General features: G+C 43.0%; 1 protein-coding gene across 2 annotated transcripts in view; it reads left to right on the forward strand.

The window, feature by feature from the left end:
* LOC109422096 (otoferlin-like) overlaps nucleotides 1-15,009 on the forward strand; it is a 325,073-nt gene that overhangs the window by 232,990 nt on the left and 77,074 nt on the right. For both annotated transcript variants that reach the window (XM_062844293.1, XM_062844292.1), the window contains exon 4: nucleotides 7,008-7,194. In XM_062844293.1, the coding sequence (XP_062700277.1) occupies nucleotides 7,008-7,194 (187 nt within the window). The remainder of the gene's footprint in view (nucleotides 1-7,007; nucleotides 7,195-15,009) is intronic.

Consider the following 15,009-nt stretch of genomic DNA (forward strand, 5'->3'; position numbering starts at 1 on the left):
TAATGCAGCATGCCAACAGCGATCGCAACATTGACAAAACATCGGAAATGTCAAGCGTTTTATTTGATGTTGGTTGATGCGTGCGGAAAAGTTTGCACACTTGGCAAAGCGTGTACTGAAGGCTTTACCACAGTAGACCTTGCTTTTTGTATGTACAAATAAATCGTTCTTAGTTCGCTCCTCTAATCGATCAGTGGAGTTTACTCTGCTATCAGATTATGGGCTGTAGTACGAGTATCCATAGAAACGGTCGATCAACAATATTTTTTTTTCGCTTTGAGATTTTTTTCTCGCTCGAGATTTAGATCATGTTTCAAGACGAAAGGAACAAAACTAGGTGTTCCGGAGGCGGTGGTAACCAAAACGGAAGTGGGAATCAAGCCAGAAGCGGACACGATGGTAACGGAAGATGAAGTGAAGAAGCTCGTGGTAGCGAGGGAAACCGACCCGGAGGAGGACAAGCGGGTGTTGCTCCGAGGTTTGTGGTGGTATGTCTCTCATACCGGTGGAAAATTTGAGAGGACACGAAAACTACATTTCATTAGCGATTGCCATGAGGACGGTTACGATCCGCGAAGGAAGTCCAATTAACGGCGGAAGTAGTCATTTCGAAGATCCAACAGGACGTGACTTGTGAAAGAGACGACAATTCTGGACATTCTGCCGGAGTGTTGCTGGCACGCAACAGGAAAAGCAACAAGAAGGAGAAGGGCAACGGGCACTGCTTCAAGAGCGAGAAGATAGGTCATTTCGCATCCGATTGCCCACAGAAGTTGACGGTCGTCGGAGGCTCTGGTCGTCACAAACAGGCGGCGTTACTGGCACTTCATAAGCCGGTACAGCAGACGGAGAGCTAGATCATGGATTCTGGAGCAGGACACCACATGTGCCGATCGCAATCGGCCCTCCAAGAGGTCAAGGAATCATCCAAATCCATTTACGTAGCCAATGCAGCGGAGATCCCGCGGTAAAGCTTACCGCCAATGTAGAAGGTACGTACACCGATCTCGATATCGGTAACGTTTTATGTGTCCCACCAGATCTCGCACTGAACCTCTTGTCTGTGAGCGAGGGATTGTCGTGGCGTCAGAACTTCAGGCGGCGGACATCCTTACAAAACCATTAGCGGAGTCCGAAGCATATTGAAGATATGTAAGACGAAACTTGGGGTTTACAAATTTAGGCTCAAGGGGAGATGTTAAAATAGTAAGCATTGTAAATCATTCTTAGTTCGCACCTCTAACCGATCAGTCGAGTTTACTCTGCTATCAGGCGCGAAAGTGAAGTAGGTAAGTAGTGGACACGCATTTGGTGGCAACCGATGTATTTTCATCGATGGAGAAAATTAAACTAGGGTATTCGTTCCCTTATTAAGCATGTGGCTCCCATTTTCATCCTACGAAAAACAGAGGATTGAAGCGCTGTTTATTTTCTTATTTTTGTATTTTTTGTTAGAAGTGAGCACCCATGAAAACAAAAAGAACGGAATCAATCGGTGCCGTAATCGCTTGTTCTCGGATATGATGAATATGGGAGCGTGAGATTACTGATGGCACACATACCCTAGTCAAGGCGTATAAGCGGTCATCCAGCGATACAGAACTGGGTGAGATCTTTCTGATTCTTGTCTTTGTTGCTTAATCTCTTCAATGGAGTAATATGAGCTTTCCAAAAAAAAAAACACGTAGAGTCCAGTAGATTCTGCAAGTTCATTTTACAAAGCTTATACTGCCCTTTTTAATTTTAGTTAATCAGGGAATTCCTCCGGCAATTACCCGAACCGTTCCACCAGGAATTCCTTCGGGAGTTCCCCCGGGAACACCTCTAGGAAATGCTACAGGAGTTCCACCGGAAATCTCTCCAAGAGTTCCTCCGGGAATTGCTACAGGGGTCTCATCGGGAATTTATCCGGTGGTTCCACTGGGAGTTCCTCTAGAAGTACATACGGAAGTTTCTTCAGGAGATCCTTCGGGAATTTTTCCAGGAGTTCTTTTGGGAATCGGTCTAGGAGATACTCCGCGAAATGCTTCAGAAATTCCTCCGGGAATTGCTTCAGTAGTTTCTCTGGAAGTATCTTCAGGAAATCCACCGGGAATAGCTCTAGGAGTTGTTCCGGAAATTCCTCCAGGTATTTCTTCAGGAGTTTTTCCTGGAATTCCCCCTGGAGTTCTTCCGGGAATTTCTCTAGGAGGTCCTCCGGGAATTGCTCCACGAGTTCCTGAAGAATTTGCCCCAAGAGTTCCTCCGGGAATTTCTCCAGGAGTTTCTCTGAGAATTGCTTTAGGAGTTCCTCCGGGAATTACTCCAGGAGTTCCCTCGTAAAATGCATCAGGAATTCCTTTGGAAATTTCTCTAGGAGTTCCTCCGAAGATTCCTGCAGGAGTTTCTCCAGGAAATGTTGCAGGACTTCCTCCGGGAATTACTCCTCAAGAATTTACTCCAGGAGTTCCTCCGGGAATTTCTCCAGTAGACGCTCCGGGAATTTCTCCAGGAGTTCCTCCGGGAGTTTCTGCGGCATTTATTTCAGGAGTTGATTTGGGAGTTTCACCTGTAGTTCCTCTGTTTTTTTCCATGAGGTTCCTCGGGAGTTTCCCGAAAATTTCTCCAGGAGTTCCTTCAGGGAATTTCTCCAGGGAATTCCTTCAAAAATTTATCTAAAAGCTTTGCCGAGAATGTTTCTAGAAATTCTTCTGGTCTGTGGTAGTTCCAACTCAAATTTCATCGGAAGTCCTTCCAGGAGCTCCTCCGGAAATTCATCGAGAAGTTGCTCCGGAAGTTCCTTCAAGAGCTACTTCGAAAATTACTGTAGGTTGTAGGTGTTCCTCTAGAAAATTTTCCGGGAGTTTTTCCAAGAATTCCTTCTGGAGTTCCGGGGTTTCACCGGGAATTCCTATTTAAACGGAACTTCTAGGAGTTCCACTTGGATTTCCTCTTGGAGTTCCATTGGCATTTCTTCTACGAGTTCCTCTGACAATTTTTCAGACGTTCCTCAGGGATTTCTTCTAGGAGTTGCTCCGAAAATGTCTCCTGATATTTCTCCGAGAAATCTTTAAGGAGTTTTTCCGGAAGCTGCTCATGAAGCTTCAGCTGAAATCCTTTTGGGAGTTGCACAGCAATTTTCGCTAAGAGTTACAAATGGAATTGATTTCTACTGGATTGTTTCTACATCTGTCATAGACTTTTCCCGGAGATCCCGCTGATTCTTCTAGGAGTCCTAACAGGGATTTCTTCTGTAAGTTCTTTTAGGATGTGGTGGGGAGGAATACTTGAAGAATACAGTCTTCCATGTCAAGATTGACTCTTCACGAATATTCTTGAGGTATCTCCAGAGGAAATAAAAAGATGTTCCCAAAAGCTCTGATAAAATTCTCACAGAAACTTCTGAAGGAATACCTGGAGGAACTTTTGAAGAAATTTCCGGAAAAGGCTCAGAAGAAATTCCTGGAGAAAACACAGGAAGTAATTCCCGCATGAAAAACTGAAGTGTTGCCACTGGGAATTCTTTTAAGATCGGAAGATCCTCTGTAAAATCTTCAAAAGTTTCATCGCTAATTCATTCCAAAGTTCCTCCGGGAATTCTTCTGTTAATTTCTTCGGATATTTTTCCAGATTTTTATCAGGGAATTCTTTTGAAAGTTTCTCCTGGAGCTTATGCGCAATATTCACTGAGTACTCTTCTGGAAGTTCCCCCTTCTAGAAAGTTATCCCGGAAGTTCTTGTTCATAAGTTGCTCCGAAAACTCTTTTAGAAGATCTTTCAGGAATTCTTCCAAAAACTACTGTGGGAATTCATGGGAAGATCCGAGGATTCAAGGGAATTATTTCAAGAATTCCTCTGAAAAATCTTCCAAAAATTTCTCAAGAAAGTCCCCCAAAAATGCCGGGTAGTTCATATAGAAACTTCTCTCAGGGTGTCCCTGGGAATTCCTCCAAAATTACCCCTAATATTACTTCAAGGGATCCTATGGACTTCAAAGAGTATCTCTAGGAATCATTCATGAGTTTGTCTTTTCAAACAATTATCCAGATGGTTCTCCTTTTTTGGAGCATGAGAAAACCACTATTTTTATATTTTTTTTTTAAATTCTATTTGTTTCCATAAAATTTCTACAATAGATTCTTCCCAGAAACCACAGTTATTACTTCTCAAACCTTCCGAAAAATTGATCTTCCAATTCTGGCACAAAATTTTGCAGAGGTCATAGAAATTCTTGAAAGAATTCCTGGCATAATTTCTGAAAATTGACATCATGGAGAGAATAAGAATAAGAATACATTGTAGAGAAATTCTTGAAAATATCAGATGAGGAACTTCTGGACCAAATATACTTCTGGAAGAATTCCCAGATTACCTCCTGGCAAAATTAAACATTCATATCTGGAGAAATTACTCGAATAACTATTGGAACAACCCAAAAAAGCTTCTGAAAAAAAAATTTGCAGGATCACCTGGCAAAATATCCAATCAATACCCCACTGAAACTCCTGGAGGAATTCCAGAAGAATCTTATTATAAAAAATCACAAAGAATAAAAAACGAACTGCTGCAAGAATTACCAACTTCCTTGAAGAATCTTAAAAAGAATTCTCGGAAGAAAGACTACAAGAGTTCCCTGGGAAAATTTGCTCATTCCTTTAAGAACTACTAAAATAATTCAAAGAGCAAATTTTGGAAGATTTATCAGGAGAATTCCTGGTAAAAAGTTCAGAGGATCTTCTAAAATAACCCTGTAGGCACTCGTAAAGGAATCTCTGGAGCAACTCCAGAGAGAACTCACGCAGAAATATCGGGGAGGACTGTTGGAAGAATTCCCCGAAAAATTCCTGTAAGAATTCCCAAAAGAACTTCTGGTAAAATCCCTAGAAAACTGAATGAATGAACTCCTGATAGTTTTTTTTAGACGAACTTCAATAAGAATTCTCAGAGGAATTTCAAATCAAGAACTCATAATGAAGCTCCTGAAAGAGTTTCCAGATGAAATCATGGAATAATTCCCAAATGAACTATTATAGTTATTTAATCTGTAACTGCTGGTAAAATTCTCATGGAGCTCCTGTTAGTACTTTAACATACTCGTACAGTCGAAGCGATAAACGCACATTCGGCAAGACCAAGTTGGCTCACGTTCGATGCAAGAACTTCTCGTAATGGAAATTTCCTTAACTTGCTTGCGTGCTACGCGATCAACTAGTTTAATATCGGGCAGCTCTTGATTTTCTGATCAATTTTGTCAAAGACGAAACTTTTCTATGTGGCCTGATTCTCGAGATACAGCAGTTTAGAATTTTAAAGATACACCAGCGCTACCCAGCGGATAAACCTAGAATCAAATAGTTCTCTATCGGATTGTTCTTGATAACCTACTCATCCTTGCCAAAGATGAAATTCTAGATACGGCAATTTAGAATTTCTAAGACTCACTAGCGCCACCAAGCGGTTAAACTCACAATCACCATGTTCACTATCGCACATCTCTTGATGTCCTGATCTACTTTGTCGAAGAGGAAATTGTTCTTCTTCTTCTTCTTTATGGCTCTACGTCCCCACTGGGACTTGGCCTGCCTCGCTTCAACTTAGTGTTCTTTGAGCACTTCCACAGTTATTAATTGAAGGGCTTTCTTTGCCTGCCATTGCATGAATTTGTATATTGTGAGGCAAGAACAATGATACACTATGCCCAGGGAGTCGAGAAAATTTTCCCGACCGGAACGGGAATCGAACCCGCCGTCTCCGGATTGGCGATCCATAGCCTTAACCACTAGGCTAACTGGAGACCCAGACGAAATTGTTCTATGTGGCTTGATTTTCGAGATACATCAGTTTAGAATTTTAAAGACAAACTAGCGCCACCCAGCGGATAAACCTAGAATGAACTAGTTCACCATCGGACAGCTCTTGATATCCTGATCAACTTTGCCGGATTCTCCGCACTTAACCGTGTTTAACCCAAGAATGGTTCCATCTTATGCTAGGTACATTACGCATAGCAAAACCATGATTGATGTTTACAAAACGAGCGCGACGATACTGACAATAGCTATTGACACAAAGCCTATCAAAGCAAAAAGTTTTATGATCAGCACTCACCAGCGTCGCCTACTGGAGCAAATATGTACTAAAATATGTACTATCGTAGAGTCCCTGACCTACTCAACATCTTTGCTGAGGACACTAGTCTTCCAACATGCCTCATATCTCCACGATAATCACAAAAGTTACTGATCTATAAATAGATCACTTGGAGTAAATGGGTTAACTTCCACCAGTGGTTCCTTTTGATTGGTTTATTCTCTCATCGCAGGTATTCGTTGCTTGTATCAACTTTTCTTATATTAATGTTGACTCGTGTCATTTTGTTTGCACTTTCTTGTTTGTGTTTCATACTTAAACTGCTTTTGCTCAATTCATGTGTTTATTTTTCTTTTGTTTTCATTAGTTACATTCTTTTAATTGTTACATTAGTACTTCTATTTGTTTTGTTGGTTTCTTCCCTTTTTATTTTGTTTGTTTGATTCGACTAATTTGTTTCAATTGTTGTATTATGTCACTTGTAAGTATTGTTTATTTGAAATTGTTTCTATTCGCTTCTTCTGTTCATGTAGCATTTTTTCCAGTACTTTTCCCTTTATTGCGACCAAATCCGATCTCCGTCAGTGTGGGAAGGCAAAGTCATTCTCTTGCAAATGTCATGTCATATACCCAATTCGAAAAAGTCATACATTTCAAACAACGCCCAATCAGCCGGGTTCTTTAGAATTCCTCTCACTTACCGCCTGAAGTGGCAAATTCAATTTACTGATGGCACTCCTCTCCTCCATTTCCAACGACCATCGCCGTTGCCAGGCTCCGCTGTTGATGCTTGTTCCGAGCAGACCTCAACTCCTATAACACGGTCATATTGCATTCAATTTACCCTTCTTCCACCGACGACCCACATCCCAGCATCCAAGCTTCCGGACTTCAATTCTGATGATTTTCCCTTTTTCTTGCTGGCAATTTTCTTCCAGAGCTTCATATGGCCGCTGGCGCGACCGGCCGACGAGGACGAAACGGTGATTGTCGAGCTGCGCCAGCAGACGACCAAAATTCTGCTGAAAACCGGCATCGGCGGATCGGCGACCAGCCGGGGGGGAAGCCGCGGTACCATCACCAGCAGCACCAAAATCATCGGCCGGTACGTGATGCTGATGCAAGGTAAGTCCGGACGGGCGGGAGGAAATTTCCTCGGAAATGAATTTCTGGCCGTCGCGTCGTGCGGCATCCAAGAAGGTCATGGCCGGGTCTTTTCGAGATGGGAACTGTCAAAAGCACAGGGTTGTCAACTTTTCGATAACTTTTCGATAATCGGACCAAGGCGAAAGTGTCGCTCCAATTAAGCTCGAGTCATGGTCTCCTAAGTGGCCTAATTTTGTGCCATTAGTATTCCGAGGGAGTGCGTCAAATTTCGTGTTCTGCAGCAACGCAAGTCTCTGTGGGAGTGTTTCGTTCGGGACAAAAACAAAGTTTTGCCTTTGATTTGAGGTGCAATTTGCGCACTGTCTCCGACGACACGGGACGGGAGATTTCCACGGAAAATAACGACCCAATGAACAACAGAAGGGGAAAAGTTGGGTGATACTAATTAAGTGCCATTGCGCCGTGCCGGTGAAATGGTCTGATCCGAGTGGCGGACCTTTTTCTCAGTACCTCAGTACACACGGCCTTTCGACAGGGAGCAAACGAGGGACATTTTCTCTGCAATACGGTCGGTTATTTAGTTTTGTCGCTTCTCTTCAGCTAGATGCTAGACGGTAAAGTGTCGTGTCACGCTAAAACGATTAATAAGAAGAGAATTAGCTACAAAGGTTATACAATGCAATCTGCTGTCTGCATTTCCTAGATTGGTCTTATAAGATTATAATGATCTCACACGTGCAGCATCGAAGTAGGCTATCCTTCTTTATATTTTACAGCCTTGCATTTGTTCATCTATATCTTTCTATCTATCTGTATATATGAAAATGTATTTCTGTCTGTCTGTCTGTCTGTCTGTCTGTCTGTCTGTCTTGGACAGATTATGACCCAGACAGCGTCTGTCTGTCTGTCTGTCTGTCTGTCTGTCTGTCTGTCTGTCTGTCTGTCTGTCTGTCTGTCTGTCTGTCTGTCTGTCTGTCTGTCTGTCTGTCTGTCTGTCTGTCTGTCTGTCTGTCTGTCTGTCTGTCTGTCTGTCTGTCTGTCTGTCTGTCTGTCTGTCTGTCTGTCTGTCTGTCTGTCTGTCTGTCTGTCTGTCTGTCTGTCTGTCTGTCTGTCTGTCTGTCTGTCTGTCTGTCTGTCTGTCTGTCTGTCTGTCTGTCTGTCTGTCTGTCTGTCTGTCTGTCTGTCTGTCTGTCTGTCTGTCTGTCTGTCTGTCTGTCTGTCTGTCTGTCTGTCTGTCTGTCTGTCTGTCTGTCTGTCTGTCTGTCTGTCTGTCTGTCTGTCTGTCTGTCTGTCTGTCTGTCTGTCTGTCTGTCTGTCTGTCTGTCTGTCTGTCTGTCTGTCTGTCTGTCTGTCTGTCTGTCTGTCTGTCTGTCTGTCTGTCTGTCTGTCTGTCTGTCTGTCTGTCTGTCTGTCTGTCTGTCTGTCTGTCTGTCTGTCTGTCTGTCTGTCTGTCTGTCTGTCTGTCTGTCTGTCTGTCTGTCTGTCTGTCTGTCTGTCTGTCTGTCTGTCTGTCTGTCTGTCTGTCTGTCTGTCTGTCTGTCTGTCTGTCTGTCTGTCTGTCTGTCTGTCTGTCTGTCTGTCTGTCTGTCTGTCTGTCTGTCTGTCTGTCTGTCTGTCTGTCTGTCTGTCTGTCTGTCTGTCTGTCTGTCTGTCTGTCTGTCTGTCTGTCTGTCTGTCTGTCTGTCTGTCTGTCTGTCTGTCTGTCTGTCTGTCTGTCTGTCTGTCTGTCTGTCTGTCTGTCTGTCTGTCTGTCTGTCTGTCTGTCTGTCTGTCTGTCTGTCTGTCTGTCTGTCTGTCTGTCTGTCTGTCTGTCTGTCTGTCTGTCTGTCTGTCTGTCTGTCTGTCTGTCTGTCTGTCTGTCTGTCTGTCTGTCTGTCTGTCTGTCTGTCTGTCTGTCTGTCTGTCTGTCTGTCTGTCTGTCTGTCTGTCTGTCTGTCTGTCTGTCTGTCTGTCTGTCTGTCTGTCTGTCTGTCTGTCTGTCTGTCTGTCTGTCTGTCTGTCTGTCTGTCTGTCTGTCTGTCTGTCTGTCTGTCTGTCTGTCTGTCTGTCTGTCTGTCTGTCTGTCTGTCTGTCTGTCTGTCTGTCTGTCTGTCTGTCTGTCTGTCTGTCTGTCTGTCTGTCTGTCTGTCTGTCTGTCTGTCTGTCTGTCTGTCTGTCTGTCTGTCTGTCTGTCTGTCTGTCTGTCTGTCTGTCTGTCTGTCTGTCTGTCTGTCTGTCTGTCTGTCTGTCTGTCTGTCTGTCTGTCTGTCTGTCTGTCTGTCTGTCTGTCTGTCTGTCTGTCTGTCTGTCTGTCTGTCTGTCTGTCTGTCTGTCTGTCTGTCTGTCTGTCTGTCTGTCTGTCTGTCTGTCTGTCTGTCGGGGACGTCCCTATAAAGCTGTACTTATATCAAAAAACACAATAGGCAGGCAGTACGAATTTTGTCGGGACAGCTAGTAAATAATCAATGTATTATTTTTTCGCTTTCAATACGAAACAAAATAAATAAAAAAAATGTAAAAAAATAACCAGAAATTCCGGATTGAGACAAGATTAGATTTTTGAGTCATCTTCATAGGTGAAATTACCCGAACGGGATAGAAGTGACCAACTCGCACCGAGTACGGGGACCACCCCCAGTTCATATAATAACATTCATCCAACACGATTTATTGGAGATTGTTTGCACAAGATATACATGTTCCAATAAAGCAGCTCGTGTTTGGGTTGTTTGCGCTGGGCGTAACCTGAGATGACATTTTGTGGTAAAAACCGGTGTTTGAGTATTCATAGGTATTGACACAGTTTCAATACCCGAATGAAGAAGTATCATCATGTTAGGATCTGTTAGGATATCGTTTGCTTATTATTATACATCAGTTCGACCTCATCTAGTCTTCCATTACCGTCTACTCCCGTTGGTTTGAACGACACCTCATGCAAACCAACGGGTTCATTTTTAATTTGAACTTCTTGCATCCCGGCGAGCGTCGGAAAAACACACACTGGCAACTTTATTTGCTGTTTTGATTTGATTTTGCGTTCTGTTTTACCCCGTCACAAATTTCCCAAATGCAGGAGAACGTGCCTCTGGAGCCAATCTACTGATACTTGATACCACTACACGAGGGTAATATCGGTGGCAAAGACAACTAGCTTTACGCCCAATGGATGTGTGAGCCTGATGGAGATCGAAGCAACTCGGTGGTTAAAGCACCGATCATAGTAGGCTTAAGAATTTGAATTAACAATAAATGTTAGTTTACTCTACGCTTTCAATCAAACCAGTTGGGCTTCATTTCCCTTTAAGAGGTTATGGGCCCAGCACGCTTCCACTGCGCCATGGAGGCGTATCGAATCATGGACTCAAGCAACGACAAGCTGATCGTCAGCCGTGACTGCAGGCAGGTTCCTGTCGAAGGATGATGTTCGGACCGCCGAACCTCAACAGGGAAGTTTAGTTGATAGCCCATACTTCTGGAATAACAAAAACCTGATGCACCTGTTGTTCCAGCAAATATGGATGACAGCAAGGGCGAATCCGTGGGTTCGAGACCAGCTGCGACAATAAAGAGATCTATGTGGAGGACGACCCGGAGGAGGCCGGTACATCCGACATTGTTTCAGTGCTTCAATGATCGAAACGTACCACAAAAGAAAATCCACCACAGCGGTACAGTGATTCTAATAACCAATAAAGAAGCTGAGTACAAAAGAGTCCTGAAGCATCTTCTGGGACAATGGACCAATGGACCTTGGATCCAAATGCCCAACAGAAGGAGGAAGAGCCCATGTCCAGAAATGACGAGTTCCAGACCATGGTGGGCGCTTTTTTGTACATTGCTGAAGACACGTGATAGGACATCGTCATGAGTGCTTCAATCCTCGGATGCAAAGTAAGTCGACCACTCCGGTACAGCTAATTTGACCCTGCGACTGAGTTAACGAAACCGGTGGCACTCGTGAAGATGGAGAAGATGCGACTGAGGTACCCCCGCGGTGATGTCACTCGATGTCACAGATTAGCACCCTGTTCTGGAAGTAGCTCTCCAGTATTCGGCATAGGCTATACGGGACTCCTAGATGATGCATGGTAAACTCGATGGCGACCAATCGTATTCTACTTACTTCTTTAAGATGCGTTAGTTTGACTGCTCCCAAAGGCTTGGTTAATAGATCTGCTTTCATCTTGTCCGTCGGGCAATACTGGATGGTAACAACGCCATTCTTCACAAGGTCCTTCACATAGCAGTACTTCGTGTCGATATGATTGGATTTCCGTGTAGTTCTATCTGCAACAGTGAGATCTATATGCAGCTCTGGTTATCTTCGTTAGCGTACAGGTAGCTTCAACGGGTCGTTAAGCTCATCCATCAGTTTGCGCATCCAATGAAGTTCTTGAAGGCATTCTACTAGCGCGATGTATTCTGCCCCGATACTTGATAACGATACACCAGTTCGCTTGCCGCATCTCCAGTTGACCAGACCACCACAAACTAGAAAATGTACCCGGTATTCGATTTCCGGTCGCCGAGTTTTCCAGTCCAGTCTGCATCCACGTAGCATTCCACCATATCGTTTGATGCTCGTCAACCCAAATACAAACAGCAGTGGTTCACTGTGCCTCTGAGATACCGCAGGATTCTCTTAACTTCGTTCCAGTCAGCAGTCGTAGAGTTTGGTAATCGCCTTTCAATCGCCACATACGGCCTGGTGTTGACGGCGATATACAGCAAACACCCAACCAGGTTCTGCTCTGGATTCTGCAGTAATTCCTCCTCTTTTTGATGTAGAAAGCCGGTTATCATAGGGTTTTTTATTTGCTTGACGTAGAGGCGAGGGTCAGCGGTTGAGCTTTGAAGTCCCATCTTCCTGAAAATGCCATCAATCTAGTGTTTCCAAACTCTCGCTGCTTGTCCATAGAGGCTTTTTCGTAGTCTTCTCACGTATTTGGGATTTTTGTTCCTTCGAAGCCTGTAGGTTCCTTCATGTAGATCTCCTCTTGTAGCATCCGGTCCCTGCTTGCGAGTGTTAAAATAGTTCGAATTGTCTAGGTCATAATCTGTCCAAAACTTTTGAGTAAATCCTTGGGCCACTAATCTTGCCACTTGACCGGTCCCATCTGTCTTCCGCTTGTAGGCCCATTTGCATCCTATTGCCTTACGACCTGGAGGTAGTTCGGTGATCTCCTAGATCCCGTTCTCACGGTGAGGCGCCATCTCTTCGTGCATCGCATTTCTCTATTTTGCGTGTTCTGTACCGGATACAGTTTCTTCGAATGTTTTCGTCTCTGCTTGATGGACGGCCAATCTGATAGTTTCCGCAAACCTCTTCGGACGCACTCTAATGTTCGACTGAGCTGATCGACGGACTGTCGCAGTTTCGTCAGTTTTATCACTACTTTATGCAAAATTTCTGACACATCTTGATGCACAGCCTCTTCAGTTTTACATGGTTTTACCGTCATCTTCGGATTCGTAAAATTGCAAGCAATCATCAAGTTCAGCACGATGAACATTGTCATCTTCTTCAGCAGCAATCTTATCTGTTAATTGTACAGGAACTTCGTTAAGGTTGAAGGATTCGTCATTGACATAATCGTCATCATTGAAAATATGAAAGCAGTTTTCTTACTCAAAACATGAATGTTCGAATTGAAAATGTATTCACTGTACTCCATTCTGCACCGGCAATACAGTGAACCCGAATAGAAAATTATGGTTCATGGTATCGTGCATATTATAAGATGTTCATTTGTGGAATAATAACGATAGACGTAATAATAAATTTATAATTGAATGATTCAAGTCTTTGAAATGAGATCATTTAATACTTTTCAGTTATCATACTATTAATGATAACGATTCCTTCTATGATTATTGATCAATTTTTAATCATCCATTTTCAATGAATGTGCTGTACATAATCAATCATTATAGTGTTTTTCATTGGATTTAGATCCCACAGTCATAATCGAAACGTAAATATGATATAGCTTATGAAAACGTACCTTGTGATTCAAGTCTCATCCGGAGGTGCTTGGTAAAATATTTCTGGCGACCGATTTCCAAACACCCACACTGAACCGTTACCGCGGTATTGTGAAGAATATTGTAATATTGTATGTCGCAGATTTTGTGGAGCGATACATGCATTCCCGTGTACATCCTCTGTCTCTTCGTCGTCACTAAACCGTTTTTAAATACCTGAACCTGCATCGGTCATCCATTCTTAATAGATCCAAAGAATATTCCTGCCTCCAAAGTTTTTTTTCCTCTCACCTTTAGAACATCACTGGGTTTCAGCCGACCGCGAGCACTGATTCTATTTAGTGTAGTGCATAAACACCACACGAGAAGCACCAAAACAGCTTGATCACGGTAATCTCACGGTTCGATTCCCGATACTCTAACGCCGAGGAAGTAAACAATGATTCAGAAAATCGTAGCTGAACTTGACAGTGTCCGACAAGGTGCCCACAGGGGTGTGCTTTTTTTCGGTCGATAAAGTAGATGTGTGAAATATTTCCGTTTTATTTTTATTATTCACCGTATAATAAGGTTAATGATAAAGTTATTATAACATGTATAATTCGGCAAAATTTTTGTTCGAGAAATCTGGCATTTTTGAATGGTAACGATACTTAACAACCCATTCGGTCTATCATCAAAGTTCCCAAAATGATAACTGCTATCATCAAAGTGATTTGTCCTACCATCGATTTATAATCCACTTTATGATAGCACGAATCATAACTAAATCATACACTGTACAATTGATGTATGATACCGTTTTATTCGGGAATACATTTTCACTGCCGAAATTTTAGTTTTGAATGAGAAATCTGCTTCTGTATTTTCAATGATGACGATTATGTCAATGACGAATCTTTCAACCTTAACGCTTTCATCCATCAGGGTATGGGCCTAGGCTGTTCATTTAACGTCCTTAATCAGCTGATTTTGCGGGCCTTTGACAGTTCTCCTATGAAAATGACAGTTTAGCGTTTGCGCCTTTGTTCGGTGGTTGTAAATAGTGGCATACACGGACCTGTCAGCTGAAAAGGCCTATTTGCATTGACCCGTGTCGATTTCGCCGTCGTTTTGTCTTGAAGGATGCAGTACTGGCTCTTCTCCAGAGCTAGCTGTATTGTAGCCAGTGCCTTTTTAATTCTTCAATCACTTAACCTAATGTACAGCTCTTTTGTCCACTAGGGCACTGCGTGAGCGATTCCGATTGGAAGCTGCACTTACACTTTGTACAACGCCTAGATGTATTCTATTCTTATTCTACTATATCGAACTGGTTGCCGCTGTGCTGCTTTCACTTTCTACCCTATCATCACAGACAAACAGACGTAACACTCTTTAAAACGGCTTGGCACATACATTTAACGATCAATCCAAATTTCATTTGATTTTCGCGATCCTTCCACCAGAGGCGCTAGTGTTCGGTCGCTTTGACATTTGCCAGTGTACACGTTGCTGAATGATGCAAACGAAAATTACAGACGATTTGTGTAGCAGTGTGCGTGTTAGAAAACATCAAATTGAAATCCGTCATGGCCGACAGTGTCTCGCGCGGTTATACCAACAGGTGGCAGTGTGCTCATGAAAAAGACACCAGGCAAAAGTTTTTGATCAATTTCCTTTAAGAGTTACGTCTGTTTGTCTGTGCTATCATGGTAGAATGATGAGCACGAAGATGTTGTTGTGTGACCGAACTCCAATTTCCTACGCCGATCTCAAAAACGCATTGATAAATTATATTAGTTCTTGATTTATTCCATTACAATATTTCAAGCAATTTATTGGAGTCATCTACATACATAGAATTTGTAAGGTCGTTTTCAGCGA

Source organism: Aedes albopictus, chromosome 1, assembly GCF_035046485.1.
Source record: "Aedes albopictus strain Foshan chromosome 1, AalbF5, whole genome shotgun sequence".
In the NCBI taxonomy this organism is placed as follows: domain Eukaryota; kingdom Metazoa; phylum Arthropoda; class Insecta; order Diptera; family Culicidae; genus Aedes; species Aedes albopictus.